General features: G+C 38.2%; 1 protein-coding gene across 5 annotated transcripts in view; it reads left to right on the top strand.

Moving 5' to 3' along the window:
* Positions 1–19,741, top strand: part of MTUS1 (microtubule associated scaffold protein 1) — a 124,525-nt gene that overhangs the window by 23,036 nt on the left and 81,748 nt on the right. For all 5 annotated transcript variants that reach the window (XM_085305503.1, XM_085305504.1, XM_085305508.1 and 2 more), the window contains exons 2-3: positions 9,184–11,406; positions 13,191–13,371. In XM_085305503.1, coding sequence (XP_085161629.1) covers positions 9,352–11,406; positions 13,191–13,371 — 2,236 coding nt within the window. In that variant the 5' untranslated portion in view covers positions 9,184–9,351. The remainder of the gene's footprint in view (positions 1–9,183; positions 11,407–13,190; positions 13,372–19,741) is intronic.

Below are 19,741 nucleotides of genomic sequence, written 5' to 3' on the forward strand. Positions count from 1 at the left end.
GTGTGTCCCTGTATCTATTCTGACAGATTGCTATTTCTCAGTAGTTTTTCAGAAAACTTCTGAACAAWTGCAAATCTAACCAGCAAATGGTATACATGGTCTAGCCTAGCCTAAGCTATGTGAGTTGCAGAACAGTATTTCTAGAAAAAAAAATGAAGCGATTGRATTCCAGATGCAAATCCCTTTAAGTGCCTCTTGTGAGGCAGTTTCCTCTTGAGAATGTTCCTAATGCAGCATTAATTGCTTGCAGTTGACATTGGTGAGCGATACACTACCCAAATTACTTGTGAAAATGCCTCTGGTATGTTTAACTTGGCTCACAGAAAACAATCCCAATGCTGTATTTGAAGGGAAAACATCAAGACAGAAACAGTTGTCTATTCTAGGAACAACCCTCATGATCTTGAAACAGAGAAAAGCAGTCTGAAATAGAGAAAAGAAAGTGAGAGATCCAGGGAGTGATGTCTCTTGTGGATTCCCATGTATGTTGTGTTCAGAGTGCGGTTAACACAACTTTTCCCTTGGGGTTTGGTAATTGGGACCATGTATTTTTTCTTTCAGAAAAAACTTCCTGACTTTTTCCCCTATTTGTTTGCTCAGGTTTCTCAGCACTACTCTGACCAAGCGTGTGTGTATGCTTTGGGGTTTTCTATTTTGCTTTTTTCCTGCCTAGGCAACTCTTCTCAATTTAGGACTTTCTGGTGTTTTGGGACTTCATTTATCAGAGTACTTGCATCCAGACGCTATGCRTTTGGAGAACATCAGGATCCCTGTTTGTCTGCTGGCAATTGGTAGAGTTTTGAATCAAGTCTAGAAATTGCAGCATTGTTAATGTGTTTGGGACAGTTTGCTGATAGATGAACCGATTTTGTCACGTGAATTTAAACTGACTGAGATTATTGTAAAAGAAGTTGGTCACCATTCACTGGGCAGTACTCGGTTATTCGGGTTTGGTTGACTGTTTTATTAGATACCTAAGCAATTTTTTCCCTAAATAACATGTTTCATTGTTGGAAAATCTCTATTTGCATTACTGAGTTTTAAACCCATGTCTTGAAGTGCAGATGTCATCCTGGACTGAATTCAGCATAATGAATTTTTCTAAGAAAAAAATTAGTAACCAGTGATACTTCCTGACAGACTTTTCTTGCTCATGAAAAATGAGCACAGTGTAAAACTAAATAGCTTTTTGCAAAATCAAAACTAAAGTTTGTTATTTGGAAGGCACTAATTTAAAAATGGCTATTCCAGTGGCAGAGCACCTTAATGATGGTAGTCCGGATTACTTGCTAGTGTTGCAAGAAGAGTAGACCCCAAGGAAGGGAAGGGAGACAAAATAGATTTCAGTCAGAGAGGTTTTGCAAACTCTTAAATGCTTATAGGAAAAGCAGACAAATCACTACTACTGTTCCATAAAGGCCTTTGCTGGGGGGCCTCCCCCCCCAGGTTTATCTTCACCCTGTGCTTTAGGCTTCCCTTAAAGATGCTGGAATTATTATTTATTTTTCCTAAGAATCTTTCTTCCTCATTGCTGCAGAAAACCTTATGCTGTGGGTAGTCAAAATACCTGTCCAAATGAGAGTTTTCTTGTGTCCTTAAGCTGAAAATGCAGGTGATGGAGCCACTTATCCCTGTCCCAAAGCATTATTAGTTCTATGAAGTTATTTAAGTATATTAATTTGTGTCAGCCCTGTGTAGGGGTTTTCCAGCTGCATTGGAGTGGTAAAATGTACTGGTATTTCTGACTGACTTCTGATATGGGTGATGACTTTCTGTCCTATTAGATGGCTGTTTCACCCAGCAGCTGCAATTTGATGTTGGCACTTCTCTTCATTTGACTTACTAGAATTAAATAATGAAGGTTTGTGACTAAAACTGTGAAAATAATATTCTGTCTTTGTTGCCGTCTTAATAACGGATGTGTATTATGTTCTTGGAGGAACAGCCTGCAAAGAACATGCTGTATTTTTTTTTCCTCCTCAGACAATAGCATTTTTGTTGTCAATTGTCTAGTTGCTCAGATGCCAGTTACATAATACTGCAGGTGAAATATTGATGAAATTGTTAGGATTGATAGTGCTGGATACTAGTTCAGTTCTTTGCTGGAAACTGGCAACAACCACTGCACCCTTGACTTCTAGTCGTAAGACTGGAGTAGTTTCTTACGTTGCTACCAAAACCTTATTTCCTGTAATCAGCTTATTGCAATTCTGTTAGGTTTTGTTCACTGTACATAATCACTAGAATTGAGTGGAAAAACACATGCATAGGAACAACTGTACTAGATCACCTTCTTTAATTAGCAAATACAGTATTTTCAGAACTAAATCCTGCTGGGATGCTGTTTCTGTGCAAAAGTGCAGTCCTAACTAAGTGGAAGTTGTTCTTGGCTGGTTGTAGTCTTTTCTGAATGAATGACCACTTCTGCATAGCAAGCATCGTTGAGTCTGCAAAAACTGAGCTGATTAAACTTCTGACCTTGTTAAACTGAGAAATCCTAGGCATCCTGATTAATCGTTTTTGTAGTGCAAAAGGATACCATGGCAAGGATGCTACTTTTTCAGTCATGAGAGGCTGTGCTGGTCAACTTTTTCAGACAGGTTAAATTAAAATTTGGTTTTACAGAATATTCCTCTAGAGCTAAATAATACTGCTGCACTTACTCTGTTCTGCTTCCCTACAGATTGTATTAAGAGTATTCCAAATGCTCTGCAAACTAGTTCAGATTTTATGGTGGTGTTAAATATAGCCATATGCTGAACAAGATGCCAGTTTTAACTGGAGTTCTGTAAGGATATGTAACGCAAGGGAGCAGATGTGCCTTTCTCTGACCTTAACTATTGTGGTTCTGTTGGCACTATTGTTACACTAGCCCAAATACTGATACTGTCCGTTGTATATTGTGTAGGGCCCCACGTTGCTGAGGGCCCGGATGCTTCATAAAATAATTCAGTAACATGAAAAGTTTTGAGTCAACCCGTAGGCTTAAGTAATTTCAGTGTATACTGCCTAGCACAGTGTGGCATATTTGCTTGGCATTAAAACCTGATTGTAAAGGCAAATATTTAACATAGGAATTCTTCTAGTCCAAATGATTAAAGCTATCTCTGTTCTGACTTGCTGAACAAATGACTAAGTTGTGGTTCATTGGTAGGAAACAAGAGGTTCCCCTCACACCACCCTAAGGTATGACTGGCATTTTAGCCACCTCCTCTGCAATATATGTTGGTAGGTGTTTCTGCTCTTGCTGAGTTTCTGCCATTTTTGTACTTGAAAGTCTTACACTTCTCAGTCAAGAGGAGATTAGCRGCAGACAAAGTCTTTGATTAAAAATCTGTAGACCTAATACCCAGAGGGGCTATTAAATGTAGTGTGAAACATGTAATAGCTCTTCTACGCTGACTCCACGTGTGCATACTTTAGTACTAAATATGACCAGCTAGAATGTTTTCATATTTAAACATAACTCATCAAAAAATAGGGCAAAAATGCTACTGTGTTTTTTTTGAACACCATGAAGTGAGTTCTTCATTGCAGAGGTTAGTACACACGCTTAACACACTTTAAACTCAGCTGCATAAAGAGTGTTGTAACTATGGTCTGCTGTATGATGAGATATTTCAGGAAAGAAGACTCTTTAAATTCAACAGTCTTAAAGATTTATTTGGTCAATTTAGAAGTTCTGCTTATTTGCTGCACACAAGTTGTTGATCAGACCTAGCATGAATTCAAGAATTTTTATTCTTCATAACCTACTTCTACTTCTCTTTGTATGCCTTTAACATTTTGGACTTAAAGGGAAAATTGGTGTCTTGGCTGACTGTTCTGTAATTTCAAGATACACAAATCTATAAATATCTCCTTTAAATGGAACGAACGGAGAAAATCTTCTTAACTGTCTCTAACTCATTTTTATTATTTTACGTATGCTTGAATTCCGTGAAACACACAAGGTGAGTGATATTTGCAATCCCTCTTTGATTAAGGAACTCAAACCCTAAAGAAGACTGTTGGAGATGGGTCTCCATCTGTCTTATGCTCTGCTATTTAATCAGTATCTTTCAGAAAGAGGGACTTGAACCTTAACTGTCCAAGGAAGTGCCATAATCAATAGGCTACTGTCTTTTTCAAGTTCTATCAGGTCAAAACAAAAACAGGAAGAAGGTTGATCCTTACTTGCACAAGAGCATATGCTGCGACTAAGAATTTCAGTTTTGATTAAAAACAACAGTAAAAAWCTAAGAAAATATTAATCTAGAAATTGGTGATGAATTTATCCAGGAGGTGGTAATATCGCTCTTGCAAGTTCCTATGTGCTAAGAGGGTAAACATTGGCTTCATAGAAAAACATGTACAACCTGTGTTGGTGGTGATGATTGCTGAACTTACGATAACTAAGTATATAATTGACTCTGTGTGCAGTTGTGTACTGTAGCATACTTTGAAAACCCGGTGAGCCCTCTTATGCCATTTTTGGCAATCGGTGCTGTCTGAATGAAGTTAAAAATGAATGCTTGGTGAAAGTGTAGCAATAGAGAGAACCAGAAAAAGTGAGTTGCCTGCTAGGATTCTGATAGGCACGTTCAGGTAGATCATTTTGGTTGTATTTGGTTATGTGCTTAATCTCAAATAAGCAAATTTGTTTTACTGTTTGCTCTACCTTACGAACTGGTATTTGCCACTGACTTGTGTGTACTTATGTCTTTTACTTATGTGAGGTGTAAAAGTTAGGGGGGAAACACAAATGAACTTACAGAACTTGCTGGTCGAGGGAGCTTGAAATAACTTTGTGAGCTCAAGGTTAAAATTAATGAACTGATTAGGTTTGTATAAAAACATGTTTTGTGAGGATATTGCAACTCAAAGCTTCACTCATGTTCAGTGCAGTTGATTATGCCCCTTAATCTTACAGCTGTTGATTCTTCTCCTTCAGGTTTATTTGGTAGGATTGGTGCATGTGAATGTGATAGTGGACGTGTAACAGTTTCTTCCTATACTTTATAGTAACTGGAAGTCCCCAAATACTAGACTCCCTTTCTGGACGCTTTTTTCAAAATATCTTTGTTATCTAAGTACAAGAGGAACTTGCCTTATGTTTTAAGAGAACTGGGACAATCTTCTACTTTAGAATGCAGAGTTCTCTCTGAATGTACCATATAACAAAACTCAGAAGTTGGGAATTATTAAAGGAATAAAAATTGTTATTATCAAGCCGCTGTATAACTCTCTTGGAAGACAGAAGGTCAGCAAGGATGGCCAGAAATTATGAACAGCTTCTGTACATGGCACAGTTAAATAGATGAGGATCTTCACCTTGGAAAAGCAATGACTGTGGGAGGGGATAGAAGAGTCCAGAAGCAGTCGAGTTATTCCATGGAACCAAGACTGCTAAGAATATTCAAGGTACAGTGTTTCACCAGGAAACTGAGCCCAGAATCATTGAAGGCTGTGAGAACAGTTTGGGGAAAGTGCTAACATTGTTTTCTGTGTTAGATGACCGTTATGGTCAATAGTAAGAGTGAAATATTAGGGCAGATGTAGCTTGTAGCATAAATAGCCTTATATTTTGGAGTCGTCTGGTAAAATAGCTTATGTGTTATATGGGTTCAACATCTTATGAGAAGTTGGCATCCTTCACATACCTTCAAGATGTCTGATTTCTGCAGCTGGCAGATGGTATGGTTTCTTCCATACTACATTGCCAAAATTTAATGGCTTAAAATTCATGCTAATTGATTACTAATACGCATACCCTAGAACTTCAGCRTGTTGAATGAAGCAGGGCAGCCACTGGTCTATTAGGAGGCAAAACCTTATGGTTTGCACCTCTGAAAATGATCCTGCTCTTTCAGTCAAGTGTGTGTGCGTGATGGTTTGTGACTGTAACTTGTACACATCTTCCCATAGTAGCTGTCTCCATAGTGACTTTTATTTTGCATGTTTTACCTAAAGCCGTTTCAAAATCCCACAGAGTAGCAAAATGACTTCTACATTGTAAGTGTAACGCCTTCACAGTGCCTGTGCTGATGATATTGTTTGTTCTTAAACAAGCAATCAACGTCAGCATAAGAGCACTTCATGTAATTCGCTGTTCTGAGTATGTTGTACTTGTAATGTTATAAATGTTTGGGGAAAAGTTGTTCTAGAAACTTAAGTTGTCCTCTTCTGTAATTGTTCAAATTAGCTTGGCAACAGACAGATCAGAATTGGAAATTACTAAGGCTACACAGGGAACAGTGAAATAACGATGCTGTGCAAATGCAGTATTACATCTGAAATTACCTGTCTTCTCAGTACTTTCCAATAAAACGTGTTTGTGCAACCTTGCATGAAGTGTGCTGGGTGGGAACCATCATCATAGCAACTTTCAGTAGAGCCTGACCTGTATACTGCTCTCTCTGCTTTCAGAAGTATATGTTGAAAAAGTCAGACTTGTGCGATTATGTTATATTCTAAAATACGGTCAAGTAAACTGGTTGTAGTATAATGTGTTAAATGCCTTAAATGTGTATTTAGATACAACTTAAATGGTTTCTGACTTCAGCGACCACAGTAATCATAACAGTATAATACAACTTTTTACTGAAATAATAGACACTGAAATACRTTTGTCTAGTGTCAAAGCTCATTCAGGTAATGAGAACGTTTTTAGATTGCCTTCCCACATGTCTGGGCACACCCTCTCCTTTAAGACTTGTTTTCTTCCACTTCATACAGAATATACAAACAGTGCTGATGGGTTTCAGTAAACACTGTGTGGGTGGAAGAACTGAGTTCCAGATGGAGTACCGGGAAAAGTAAATTATTTCTGTCTGCATTCTGACACTGATAGGAACAGACTTGAGCTCTTGTAGTAATTTGTGAAATTGTAACTTGAATTATTCATAGTGATTTATATATTTTGATTTCTATTTACCTAGTGCTAAACTAGTCACTATTAAACTGTTCCCTCTCCCTTTGTAGATGAGTAGAAGTTACAAAAACTTACAGCCACGTCCTGTCTTCTGTGCACATTTTAGTATGCTTCTGTTGGATCTGAGGTTGGTGGCAACCAGACACTTCACCTTTTAGGAGAATCTGCCTGCCAAATTCCTTTCTCCCTTTTTCCATAGTGATGCTTCTGTTCTCCTAAGCTCTTTATCATATCTAAGTTATTGAGGAAGGGAAAGCTTAGAATTCTGGTAACTAAGGCATTTTTTTTCAATGTTGAAGCATTTGAAATATACAACCGAAGTCTGGCAAGTTGAGCTTTACTGGAAGTGTGAGACAGCTGACTGCTTTTGCACTGTACCAGAGGGTAYTGTGGAGGCCAGGAATGCGTAATGCCTATTGATGTAAGAGAGACTCAATGCAAGGTTAGTGCTTGGTTTAGGTAATTCCCTAAACCATTTATTGTCGGAAAAGAGGGAGTATTCCTGGCAAAAGTAACTTTTTTCTGTGCATCTGCCACCAGAGAGCCTTATAGAGGAGGTACTGGTTGAGGTTAATCTTTCATTCCACCTAGTATTGCAGGTTTTAAATCTAAGGAGTCTAACATCACCAGGAAGTGGTTTCATAACCCTGATGAAAAATATTAAATGGTGGCAGAGTAAGAATGTCAGTACTTTAAGGACTAATATAGCAGAGTAATCTGCTATAGACTTTTATACAGGATAGTTAAGCCTTAAATATCTGTTTCACTAGTCTTCTACGAGTCATCTTTAGACTCTAAATGAGACTGAAACAGTATTCCAAACTGGACTAGGTGATCATGAAACTATTACGAAAGTGAAATGTTATGTAAAAATAGATGGATCAGTGTGGATTCTTTTTTTTCTGATTGTGTGAAAGTCTTGACTGAGCAGTCTTCAAAAGCTACATGTATGCATTTGTATGTACATCTTCAATCCTTGCTTGTGTAGGGTTTTTTTTTCCTCTTTATTTTCCCAATATGGGGTCACAAAACAAACTTTTTTTTTTTTCTCAGAGCTTCTTAAGCCTCAGCTGAGTTGAGGTTTACTCAGGTGTCTATGTAATATGTCAAGTTTTGGCATGATTGGCAATCATACTGTAATCTGCTACCGTTATTGGGATCTAACTCTTACTGCTTGGCATAGTGGTGTTTCTTATTTCTTCTGTGGTGAGAAAGCTCTTGAAAGAAATAAGAATACTTTTCAGATCTGAGCTACTGCTAAATCAAAATGGGATCCTTTTTACCTGATGTTGTATGACTTGATGAGCAAATTGTATTATGGTTTAGTCTCCAAACAAGTAGAAACTAGTTTTACTGTGTCAAAACAACACTGAAAGCAAAGTTTGCAAATACTTTTTACTATGATTCTGTTGATTCTGTGGTTGATCTGAATCAATGGAAAATTATTCAGGGCAGGCCCTTGYCCTGCCTCTAGGGAAGATCTTTTGAAAGAACTCAGGAATCTGCTTTCTGTTTTTCTAATAGCAGATTAAAATAAGGCTACTAATACTGTTCCTGCTTACTAAGCACTGAAGAATAGTGGGTAGGCAAAAGATCTAGCCCAGCCTTAGGGAACCAGTGGGGTTTAAGCAGGGGCTTTCTAGACTGGCCATTTTGTCCTTGGTTTTCTTTGGAATTTGTTTGGTGGGGGGGAGAGGAATGTGTGATCTTGGCTTGTTGCTTAAATCTGAGATAGGTGTATCTAGTCCCCCATAAAGAAAAAGTTGGACTACAGGCATCTCTTATTTGGTCCATAGTGAACACAAATTCTTTCGGTTCTTCTAAAAGGGTCTTATATTCTGAGCATTGCTTTTATATCCAAACTGTTTATAGGCCCTGCATGCTGTCTGGACAATGTTTGGGTCTGAGAAAGCACTTGCCTTGAGTATAGCTACTCAAGTCTGATTCCCAGATGAGGAAAACAGGATTGAAGCAAAAAAGTCAACTTTTTGAAGGATTCACTCCTGCTCTTAGTAACTTACCTTCCTATGCTATTTACTGTGCTGACTTTAAGTATTTTCGAAAGTATTTTTTGATAAGCATTTCTTTTTTTTCCTCCCTTGCTGTAGTTGTCATATTTGTTTCCGTACCTTGAGCATTTAATTTTCCTTGTATTAAAGGAAAAAATCAAAAATTACTTMTTTTCTCATTGCAAATGATCATTACCTGCAACAGCCATTGATTAATATACAAAAATGTGATCCTGGTTTTTCATTTCTTTTTAATTTTAGAACACTTGAATTCTTGGCAAGCATGAAAACAACTATTTCTTGAGTATCTTGCAGGATAGTATATGTTCCAGGGAAAAGCTGTTTATTCTGCAAAGCTCAGAAGAATCTGCATTCTCTTGGATTTTAAATAAATATAAAATGAAAGTAGTTTAAAATTTAGCGTCCAAAATGAATATTGAAAAGTCAGATGAAAAAGCAAAGAATGGCTTCAAGCCTTCATTACTTATAAGGGATGAAAATGGAAACAACTGCACATGCAACAAAGCTATACCTTGCTCAAAGAACTGTGCTGCCAAGATGCATACTAGTTCAACTGACCAAAGCAGAGTGACTGAGCATGACTATGACACCAGTGTTGAAGATAAAAGTGACTTCAAAAGTATTCCTTTAAAGCAGGAGCATATTGAAACACTTGATCTACAGAAAACTCCTGGTGAGTGTAACTACTCAGGAGTTTTATTGAGAGATACAGATACCACATGCAAGTCGTCTGTGACTGAGCAGACTTGTGTGTATGCTTTGAGCTGTGACACGAATGAAACAACAAACTTCCTGAAAGATAACCTTGCTATGGCAAAAATGCAAAATTTGAGTTCTGAACAATTGGTGCCTTATAGTCAAACCGACTCCAACTGTGTATTGCCTCTTCCTGCTTCAGAACAGAACCCGCAATCCATGATGAAAGACAAGGTACACTGCCACCTGAGCACATTAGATGCTGCTGATATAATGGGTGGAACAGTGGGAACTGATGAAAATGAAGACATGCATCTGAGGGAAACACTAATATCTTCTGATGAAGTATATATAAGAGAGAGATTTGATATAATTAGCTCTGAAAAAACACCTAATTTCTCTTCTGTGATAGTGGCTTCACAAGGCCGTTCAGAGCTTGAGATGCTTTGTCCTGCCTCTGYAGATGTCAAACACTATTTAAAAACCCCTGATGATATTGAAAAGGAGCCACAGAAAGTGGAAATGCAGTCCATAAAACTACCTGCTGAATGTATAGATCCTCACAGGAGAGACTACTTATCACCACACATCAGTGTATGTGAAAATGAGCAAAAGAAATCATTACGGCATACCCCTGAGCATGACAAAATGGAACTTCGCACTGCTGAAACACAGAGGGGTAGACCTGTAAGCAAGGCGCACCTTCTCCCAGTAGATACTATTGATGGAAAACAAGTATCAATGAAAACAAGTGAACCTTTAACCAAAGAACAAAGTATCCCTGGACATGCTGCTTTTGGAGATACCAACAACAGGTCTTCCATGTCTGAGATGCTACTCTGCAGTATACCAAAACCAGAGAGGACTGTTAAACCTGAACTGAAATGTGAAACAACTTTTGTGGTCTTCAGTCCTATGGCTGATGAAAGCAGTTCTGTTCTTTGTACTTCAACCCCTAAAGAACGATCGAAAAATACAACTTTTTCTATTTCAGCTATGGCAGAAATTGGAGACAAGGCTTCTAAACTAATCCCCAAAGAAGTGTTTGTAGAAGAGCATGATAGAAGGCCTTTGCTTAAAGCTAGTTCAGGTCAAGTAGCAGGGAAAACAGTAGGCAGGTCTCCTGTTGTGTCAACAATAACCAAAGCAAGGAAATCTGAGATTGTTAGTTTTCCCAAACCTAATTTCAAAAATGTTAAGCCAAAGGTTATGTCCAGGCCTGTACTACCGTCAAGAGAGAGTGCCTCATTAAAAGGATCTCCACAATCCCCCCAACTATCTACTGTCTCCTCATCTTCTCCAGTTGCTTCCCCGAGGCAATTGTCTCCTTCCATAAAAGTGCTGAAAAAGAAAATAGATCTAAGTAAAGATACTGAAGTGGAATTGCCTGTGAATAAGCCCCACAAGCTACATCTTAGCAAACATCTCTTCACTAGCCAAGTTCTACGTGCCACAACTCATTCCCGAAACGCTTCCCACAAGGCTTCAAAGACACCTGCGCTAAAGGAGAATCCGGAAGACATTGGCAAAGCAAGCTCTTCCAATTCAGCATGCTCTTTGGTTTCTGCTGCACTTCTAGCATGTGTAGAGAACTCAAAAGGAGTGCTGAATGATAAAATGGAAAGTTCAAACTCTTTAATGCAGCCCTGTGCTCAAAATACCCGTCAGACTGGAGTTGAAAAAGAGCAGCATGACAACATGGGAATTCTGGAAGCGGTATTAAAAGATGCAGCAAATGAAACATTTGACTTACAATCTGTTCCTTTGGTAAGTGGTTTTTAACATAATTATGTTTGTATGTGTGAAAAGGGGAATTCTCCATTGCACAGTGCTGAATGGAAATTGTGGGATGGAGTTTGTGTCTGTTAGTGCAATTGTAGATTACCAGTGCAGTTGAAATGAAATTGTAGATTTCTGAGGTAAAGGCTCCTCTCAGTAAAGGGAGAGGAATAGTAAAATTGTACTCACTGGTTGAATTTTTAACTAAACAATAAGCACTTCAAGTGCTACTTAGTGTCTTCAGTTTATTTCATGGTATAAAATGTTTTCTGTCAAACCTTGTTAAGACAGGGCTGTCAATAAGCTTTCCAATAAAGTATGCAAATCTTAATTTGGTCAAACTAGCAAAATTGTATAGTGTAACTTTAGATTTTTTATAAATCTAATGCGTATTAATACACCCTTTTATCAAGGTAACTTCAGCAATACTGTAACTTTAAATAGAACTTAAAGATAACTTAGTTTTTTCAAACCTTGTTTTAGAACTAATTACTGAAAACAGCAAGTTATACATTTCAAACTTTCTTATGGAAATGTTGCATATATATTAACAATTTTGTAACACAAAATCCTGAGGCCAGCAAGCTTGTCAAGGGCTTTAGTATTTTAGCTTAAATGTGTGTTTTGAATAATTTGGCATTTTTGTTTACTACTTTGAAGTAAACAAAGGACTTGTTAGACCAGCCTGGAAATATGTTTCATGCAGAAGGCATATACTTTTTTTGGGCCATTAGCCAACTGGAACGTGTAAACTTCCTGGCCGGAAGGTACGCATCTACTGATTGGTTGGGAAATATTTTTGGGCTGGTCAGCTACCTGCCAGGAGAAATGTGTTGCATTCGCGTGCTCTGGAAGAGGCTTAAAAGGGAAGGAATGGTGGGAAAGAATGGAATAGCTTTGGGGTGGGATGGAAGAAATCACAGAAGGTATCACAGGGACACAGAGTGGGAGTCTTGAAGCTGTGCAAAGTCCCTTCTGTTGTTCACTTCTGAGTTCAACAATCTGATTTGAAGTTGGTGAAATGGAGGCAGCATGGTGTTGCCAAAATATTTATCAGGCTTTGTCTAGATTTATCAGCAAAGCTCTGGAGCTTATTAGATAGAGGAAGCTATTTTAGGTGAGGCAGAAGCAGCTCTCCGTTTTTGAAACAATACAGAACAAATTGATAAATAATACTAGGCATAACCCAAAGACATAAGTGGACATGAAAACAAGGACTGCTACAAGGCTACATGTAAACCAGTGATTTTTATTTGAAGAAACAAACAGACCTGCCCTGGACCTGTTTCTGAATTTGTATTTTGTCTGTGCACCTGAATGTGAATAGGTTTTCCCATTTCCATGTCATAATTTAAGGTCTGGAGCAGGAAACTTACCACAGTGGCTGTGATACTTCAGATAGAGCAAGATAATTATTCAGTATACTAACTTGTATAGTTGCTTGGTAAAGAACTCATCTTGATTAGGTGCATTCGTATAATTAAATGATTTAATTAAAGCCTTGGGGGGGACAGGGTTGGAATCTTTGACCTGAAATAACGTATGTAACCTCTTTAGCATGTTTGTCATTATCAGTGACTAGTTTAATGTTTTTATGTTGCTTAATGCCATTTAAGAGAGTATTTATGAAGTTTTCAACTACAGATAATATTGCTGACTGCTTCCTTCGGACCATGGGACAAACGGCTAAACATGTCCTTTATCTGCACAATCAATATTTCATTACACGTGCCAGAAAGTGGGGGGGGTTATTTATTTATTTATTTTAATAGATATCTTCTGCAAAAGCTGGGCCACCACAAGGGAAGAATACACCAAAGAGAGGCCCAATCACACTTCGAAGTGCATTAACTCCCAAGGCTAAAATGGTGTCATCTATGAAGAGAGGAAACGAAAACATCTGCTCAGCTAGAGCACCTCCTAACAAAGGAGCTCTTCTATCATCAAGCTCTGGTAAGAGAATTTGTCCCTGGTATACTACCATCTAATCTAATTCTTAAAATTAAGGGACCTCATTTAATGTGCTTTCTAAGAGAACATTTAGGAGAATACAGAGCTGTATTTCTAGTGCTAAATGTGATTCTATCTAAATTGCAAATTGCTAATATGGGGAGTGGGGGTGAAGAAAAGTTCTACCCATTCGTCATCAAATCTCATCTGGTAAGGAATGTGTTTAGGAGAATGTGATGCTATTAGAAGAGATGATATGGAAATACTATGTGTAGTTTGGTTGTATAACAGAACTTTGTGGAAGCATTACTAAAACTACCTGAAGAATGTGAAAGTGAAAAGAGGAGAAAACAGACTTTGGACATGGAGCATATATGACAAGTGTTTCTGTMCTATTCTAAGGAGAATGAGCCATCATTTCAGGACATCATGTGATTGTTCAACTTAGTTTCAATAGATTTTTAGAAAAGGAAGAACTTAATTGAATTAGACCCTCCAGTTTGAGCCTATGTCTAATTCAGCTCTGGCTGATTAATTCTGAGGAGAAAAATCTCACAACTAGTCAGTAGGCTGCTGTTCAAATTTTACAAACTAAGTTTTGTAATTATACTGTAGATATTCAGAAATCCTCCTGTGAATTTTGTGTGTGTGGTATGGTGTGTGTGTCTTTTTTTTTTTTTTTTTTTTTCCTGTGGTAATATAGCTAATGGCAAAGATAGCTTGGCTATAAGTGACTATACTACAGTACACTGTAATTTGAAAAGTGTTCACACCCAGCTCTATCCAACAAAACCTGTTCTTCATTTTTTTCTTCACCCACCCAATCTAGGATTATAAAACAGTCCAAAATACTCGCATTAATTATATACAGGCCATGAAATGAGATTAAAAATCTGTGTGTGCATTCCCTTATGGAGCAAGTCCCTATGGTATTCTGACCTCGAACCTTGCTGTGAAGACTTGTTTGTTGAACAAAATACTTGTAAACCACCAATCTCTTGGAAGACTTGTCACTTCTCTTAAAAYAGCAATTTGGAGCTTTCCTGTCTTTAATTATGATCTTAAAAGAACTGAGACAGGTGGTTGTTTTTGTGGTTTTTTAGTGGTTTCCCCCTTCCACACACTATTAATCCAGAGCAGTTTTGTAACACCATCATTGGGAAAATACGTAAGCATGACTGGCTACAGGATGATTAAGTTCTGCTTCTGAAAGTATAGCTGATTTTTATGGAGGGAGGAAGTCATTCACAATAAAAACTTTTTCCTTTAACATCCAGGTTCCAACAACCTGGCTGCTGATCTTCTTCCAAAGAAGAGTCTGCAGAGATTTGATTTTGTCTCCTGTAAACACTATTTCAAGCATTCTGGTTTTTGTGAGTTTATATGCAGAACATTTTAAGCTAGAAAGAAAAATATTTAACTACTGGTGGTGTGTTTTTATTTAAAATGATTACTGAGCACTGTTTACCAGTACTACTTTATCTTGGTTGGAACCTGAAGCTTTTGCTGAATTAGAAACCGTTTCTCTAAGAGACGAACCCAACTGAATTTCTCATACCAAAGTGGTTTGTTAAATGGAGAAGATCTATTTCTGTGGCAAAGATGACTTCCAAACCTAGCTAGATACCTCAAAATGGTTTCTCCCTTCTGTAACTATTTTCCTCCTTTCATCTAGGCAGGAATGACCTGCAATCGTGTACTTATACTTGAATGCAAAACATAATTCTCTGAAGCTGATTTTTCCGTAACAGGGGACATAAAAACACTTGTATAGTACTAGATGACAATTATGCCTTTTGTTAGTAAAAATATCTACTAAAATTCAAGGTGTACAAAATGAGGTGTTTGAGTCACCTGGTTGTAACTTGAAGGCGTATATAATTTTTGGAGTCTTGGCTCAGATCTTTAAACGAGTCCAGAAATGAGGGCAACTATTGTTTTTCCCCCCCTCCCCCCAGCAAATGTGCAAAACCATCTAGTTGGGTGTACTTGACCACTGTGGAAAAGTAATAGCCTGCTAATAGTTGAGATGATAGTTTTGGTAGTCATGTCTTTGACTCGGAAGGGTGGTGGTCCTTTGGAATGTCACTCCAATTTCTTGCTCCAAGTTCTATTATTGTCATCCACTTCTGAAAATTACATATTGCCACCCATGCAATTGGACTGAAGGGCTCTGACACGCTTATACTTTACCTATACTTCACCTTAAAATTATACCATTGTTTACATTTTTTCTTTATCATACAAAACGTCATGTTATTGGTGCTATGTTAGCTATGAGGGTTGTGCAACTGAACTATTTGGGGATCTGAAAGTGTCAAAAATATTACTTCTCTGATAGCTGTTAAATTCTGGAAAAATTGAAGCAAGCTGTTTAAACTTTAATAAAAAAAATTATCCTTCTGTTTCTAAAGTGTAGTTCTTCTAGCAGTTCTTTCTGAGATTCTACCCACTGTTCTGTCTCAAGTCACTGAGATCCCATTAGCAAAGTTACTGCCTTGTGCTTTACTTAGTTTTTGTGTCAGTCTAATCCAGTGGTGCTCCCTCTTCCCCTAATATTTTTCATTACTCTAGTTATATGCTCTGAAAGCTTGTGGAGRGAGGAGTTCAAAACACTAAATTTCATTCTTTTTGAACTTACGAAAAGTTGACTATACAGGAGGACTTCAGCATTCTGCAACTAACTGAAGCAGAGGGGAAAATAATTGAAATAGTTTTCCCCATACATTATAACAATTATGTTGCATTAGAAATACCTTAAAAGGCGTTAGTGATGTCTTGAAATACTGATTCATTTGTTCAAAATTGCTAAAATCTTTCCATTGAATTTCTGGCTTGATCTTATAGTTAAGTGGGTAATTCAGAAAAGCTTCCAAAGAGTTAAAACTAGGACAGGCCATGAGAAATGAAGACAGTGTTCATCACTGAGTGTTGTTTCAATTTATTACACAAAGGCTTTTCAGATGAAAAATCAAAATGAAATGGATTTCCATTATTTTCATACRATTGGAAATGGATAGGTAAACTCTGTAATTCAGGACTTCTTGGTATAACCTTTAACAAAACTAGTAAAGCAGAACCAGAACAATTTAGTTATAATAAGCATTCTCACAATCTTGAGTTTCCATTCCAACACTGACCCTAGTAGTTAAGCCAAACCTTGTTACTGCAAATCCCTGTTCAGCTTGTATCATTTTTGCTATCTACCAGTCGACTTTAAGTAAAGTTGGATTGACATGCTGCCAAGAGGAAACAAAATATATTAAAAAGCAAGCATAACTTCTGGGTTTGCTGGCCTGAAACTGCCAGAACTTTCTCAAAATGCTGGTCTGGAGACTTACCCTGTAAAGGTATCCACAATTGGTGTGCATCTCTTGATCAAATCTGAAATGCACTGGAGAGTCTGCAAATATGATTAAAAATCTAGTTTCAGCCCCTCTTGCGCTTTCCGGTCCCCTCTGCAAACAGCCAGGGGAGATGTGGGAAGGGGGCAACCAATACAAGGGTTTCCATCAAGCATGGTATGTCTGTAGTATGATTTAAACATTGCTAGACACCTGAAGGCCTCAGTCTGACCTTAGTGCTATCCCGCCAGAACCTGCTACTTAGGGGAGGTGAGGGTCAGTGCCTTCCCTGCTGGAAGGGCATTGCTGCGAGGTGGCTGTGGGGAGAGCCTTGAGGAGGTACTTAAAGGACATTGACCTGCTCTGTGATTTTTACTRACAAAATCACTGCTCATCAGGCTGCCTCTCTGCCTGTTCCTTTTCTTTGTGTTTGTTAGCTTTTCTTGGAGTTGCAGCCAGGGAAGAAGTTACCTGATTTGAGAGAAACCTAGCARTTTAATGCATCTGAAGAGCCTTTTGCCTAGTTAATCAGGAAGCAGTGTTAGTTGTGAGGGCTCAGGAATCTTGCATGTCTTCCTTTCTCTGGAAATCTCCAATTGCGTGGGTTAGACTTTGCAGCTAGTGTTTCCACTGCAGCCAGCACTTGCTTCCTGACYGTCCTTGGGCACTGTCTGAAGCGACGTGTATTGTTGTGTACAGACCTCTCTGTCTCGGGTACTTGGTCATTAGTGYGCAGAATGGTCAACTTGCATTCTGAACCTAGAAAGGAGCTGCAGGATTATGTAWTCTGAATTCAGCAAAATCAGCTTGCTTTTAGCTTTGGCTACGTACTCTAGGGGGAAAGCTTGCCATATCTCCTACTTTTTTCTTATACTTCATTAGCACAGAGCTGACTTACCACAGGACAAATAACTATGAATATTTCTGCAAGCGTTATATAAGGTTGAGCATAAAATGTCCTGTTTAGAATAAATTTCCTGTTAGTCTTAAGTGAAATGGATCATGAGAAATAAGTGTAATGTTCTTTGGCTGTGAGGTAATTTGTGACCTATTGCAATGAACGCCATAAACGTAAGTTGATGAACCTCTGATTTGGTAGCCCTAGATGTATGATATTTTGATTTTTTTTTGGGGGGGGGGGAGGGTACAGTGTCAAAGTTTGAGGATGGCCTTAATGATCTTTATTCAAAATTGTGTGTTATCTTCAGTATTTTGTCGAACGCACGCATCCCGTGACTTTTGACATCCAAGAGTATTCCATCTTTTTAGCTTTGTTTCTGGTGCAATGAGTGGCCTTATTCAAGGAAYTGAGTGCAGTTTTTCCACATGCATATTTCCAAGTTCTTTACAGGTGACTTGTGACATTCTGCTTTAATGTGTTGTACCTGAAGCAAGAAAAATGTTGTGATCACATGTGCAATGACTGGTACTAACAGTCYGCATATCAATGCTGTCAGAAATGCRTGCRTATCTGTAAGAATATTCTCCTTTAGAGTGAAGTGTGCACCAGTTCACTAGAGGGGAATTTCTTGGTATCTATTTACTTGCAAGGGCATACTGGTATGTCTTCAAATAACTTTSCACCTTCACTGGTTAATTTTGAGTCTTCTCGGGATGTGAGGAGAGAAGGAGAAAACACACAGATTTCTGTCTTCCTAGACAAAACTTTATTTGTATTTTGCTGCAGTGAGGTTTCTTCTTCCTGCAAGGCATAGAATACATAATTTCCGCAACAGAAARCTTGAAATATTTTATAAGTAAAGTGGATATAAAAGCTACAAGCTACCACAAAATCCTTAGTGTGTAATACAAAGAGGTGTTTGGTGTGGAGGGCTAGACAATAATGAAAAACATAACTGGATGCAGCCAGTGGTTTTCTTGTGTCTGTTCTTTTGTATTGCACTCCTTTCACTTCTTCCTATGCCTATTGCTAATAAATAAACAGAGCTTTACAACAGCTGTGGTAAAGCTATTATTTTTTTGAAGTCTGTTTACAAACAGCTTATGACAACCTCCTGGCAAAACTGCAGCAGGCAAGCCTTGCCACCACAGTACCGCTGCCCTTGGAGGCTGGTGTAAGACTAACTGCAGTTAGAGACGATCTGCCTAACAGATTGCAGGGCAACTGCATGTATGAGATCTTTCAGGGGGTTATTCTAGTTTAGCCTACAAAGCAAAACCCAAAACTGAGTAAATACAGTAGGTAACATAATGGCAAATAATACTTACGTTGAGAGGGCAGGCATGAATTCAAACTTGGGGAATAGAGAAGAGCTCTGAGCTTGTAGGAAACCATTTCTAGGTGCTAGAAAGAAAGATTAAATGGGAAGGAGTTCAGCCTGAGAGAAAACAGGGAAGAGAGGAGTCTTGCTGATCATGGAGGGATTTAACTGTGAGGAAATCTGCCAAATGTCAGGATTAGGCTAGGTAGCATTCAATAGCAGCCTCAAACTTGAGTGTTTCTTTTTCAGTTGTTTAGGAGCTCCAGGGGTTTGAGGATGCTCTGAGCAGCGGGAAATTAAAATGAAGAGGAGGAAATGGAATGGCAAAATAAGAAGGATGTGTGTGTGTGTGAAAATTCACAGTAAATGTACATGAATGTTAGGCTCCCTCTCTGCCTCTAATTGGCAGTGTTCARACTGCTCTCCTGAAAGTGGCAGTGGTTGAAATAATTAACAGGATTTTTTTTTCTAAAATAATAAAAATGCTTTGTAGCACTGAGCAGTTTTCTAGTTTTACTCTGAGAATATTGAACTGCAAGAGGAGGAACCTGTGTATACCTACCCATATGACTGCTAGCATCTCAGTTATGTTTTTTTTGGCACAAACTTGCTGCTGGTTTCTTGATATCTGTGCCAAAGAGAAACACTTTTCTGGTGGTTTGAAGATGAATGAAACAGTATTGTGGAAGTCTGCATCAGATAGGGAATTGGGTCTTCCCTTAAACTATACATGATTTGTTGTTGATCCCTAAACAAATCTCTCTAGTATAAATATTTGAAGACCCAGCAATAGCTTAACATTCCCTA

This window comes from Rhea americana, unplaced genomic scaffold, assembly GCF_003343005.1.
Source record: "Rhea americana isolate MKP2758 unplaced genomic scaffold, rheAme1 scaffold_221, whole genome shotgun sequence".
Taxonomy (NCBI): domain Eukaryota; kingdom Metazoa; phylum Chordata; class Aves; order Rheiformes; family Rheidae; genus Rhea; species Rhea americana.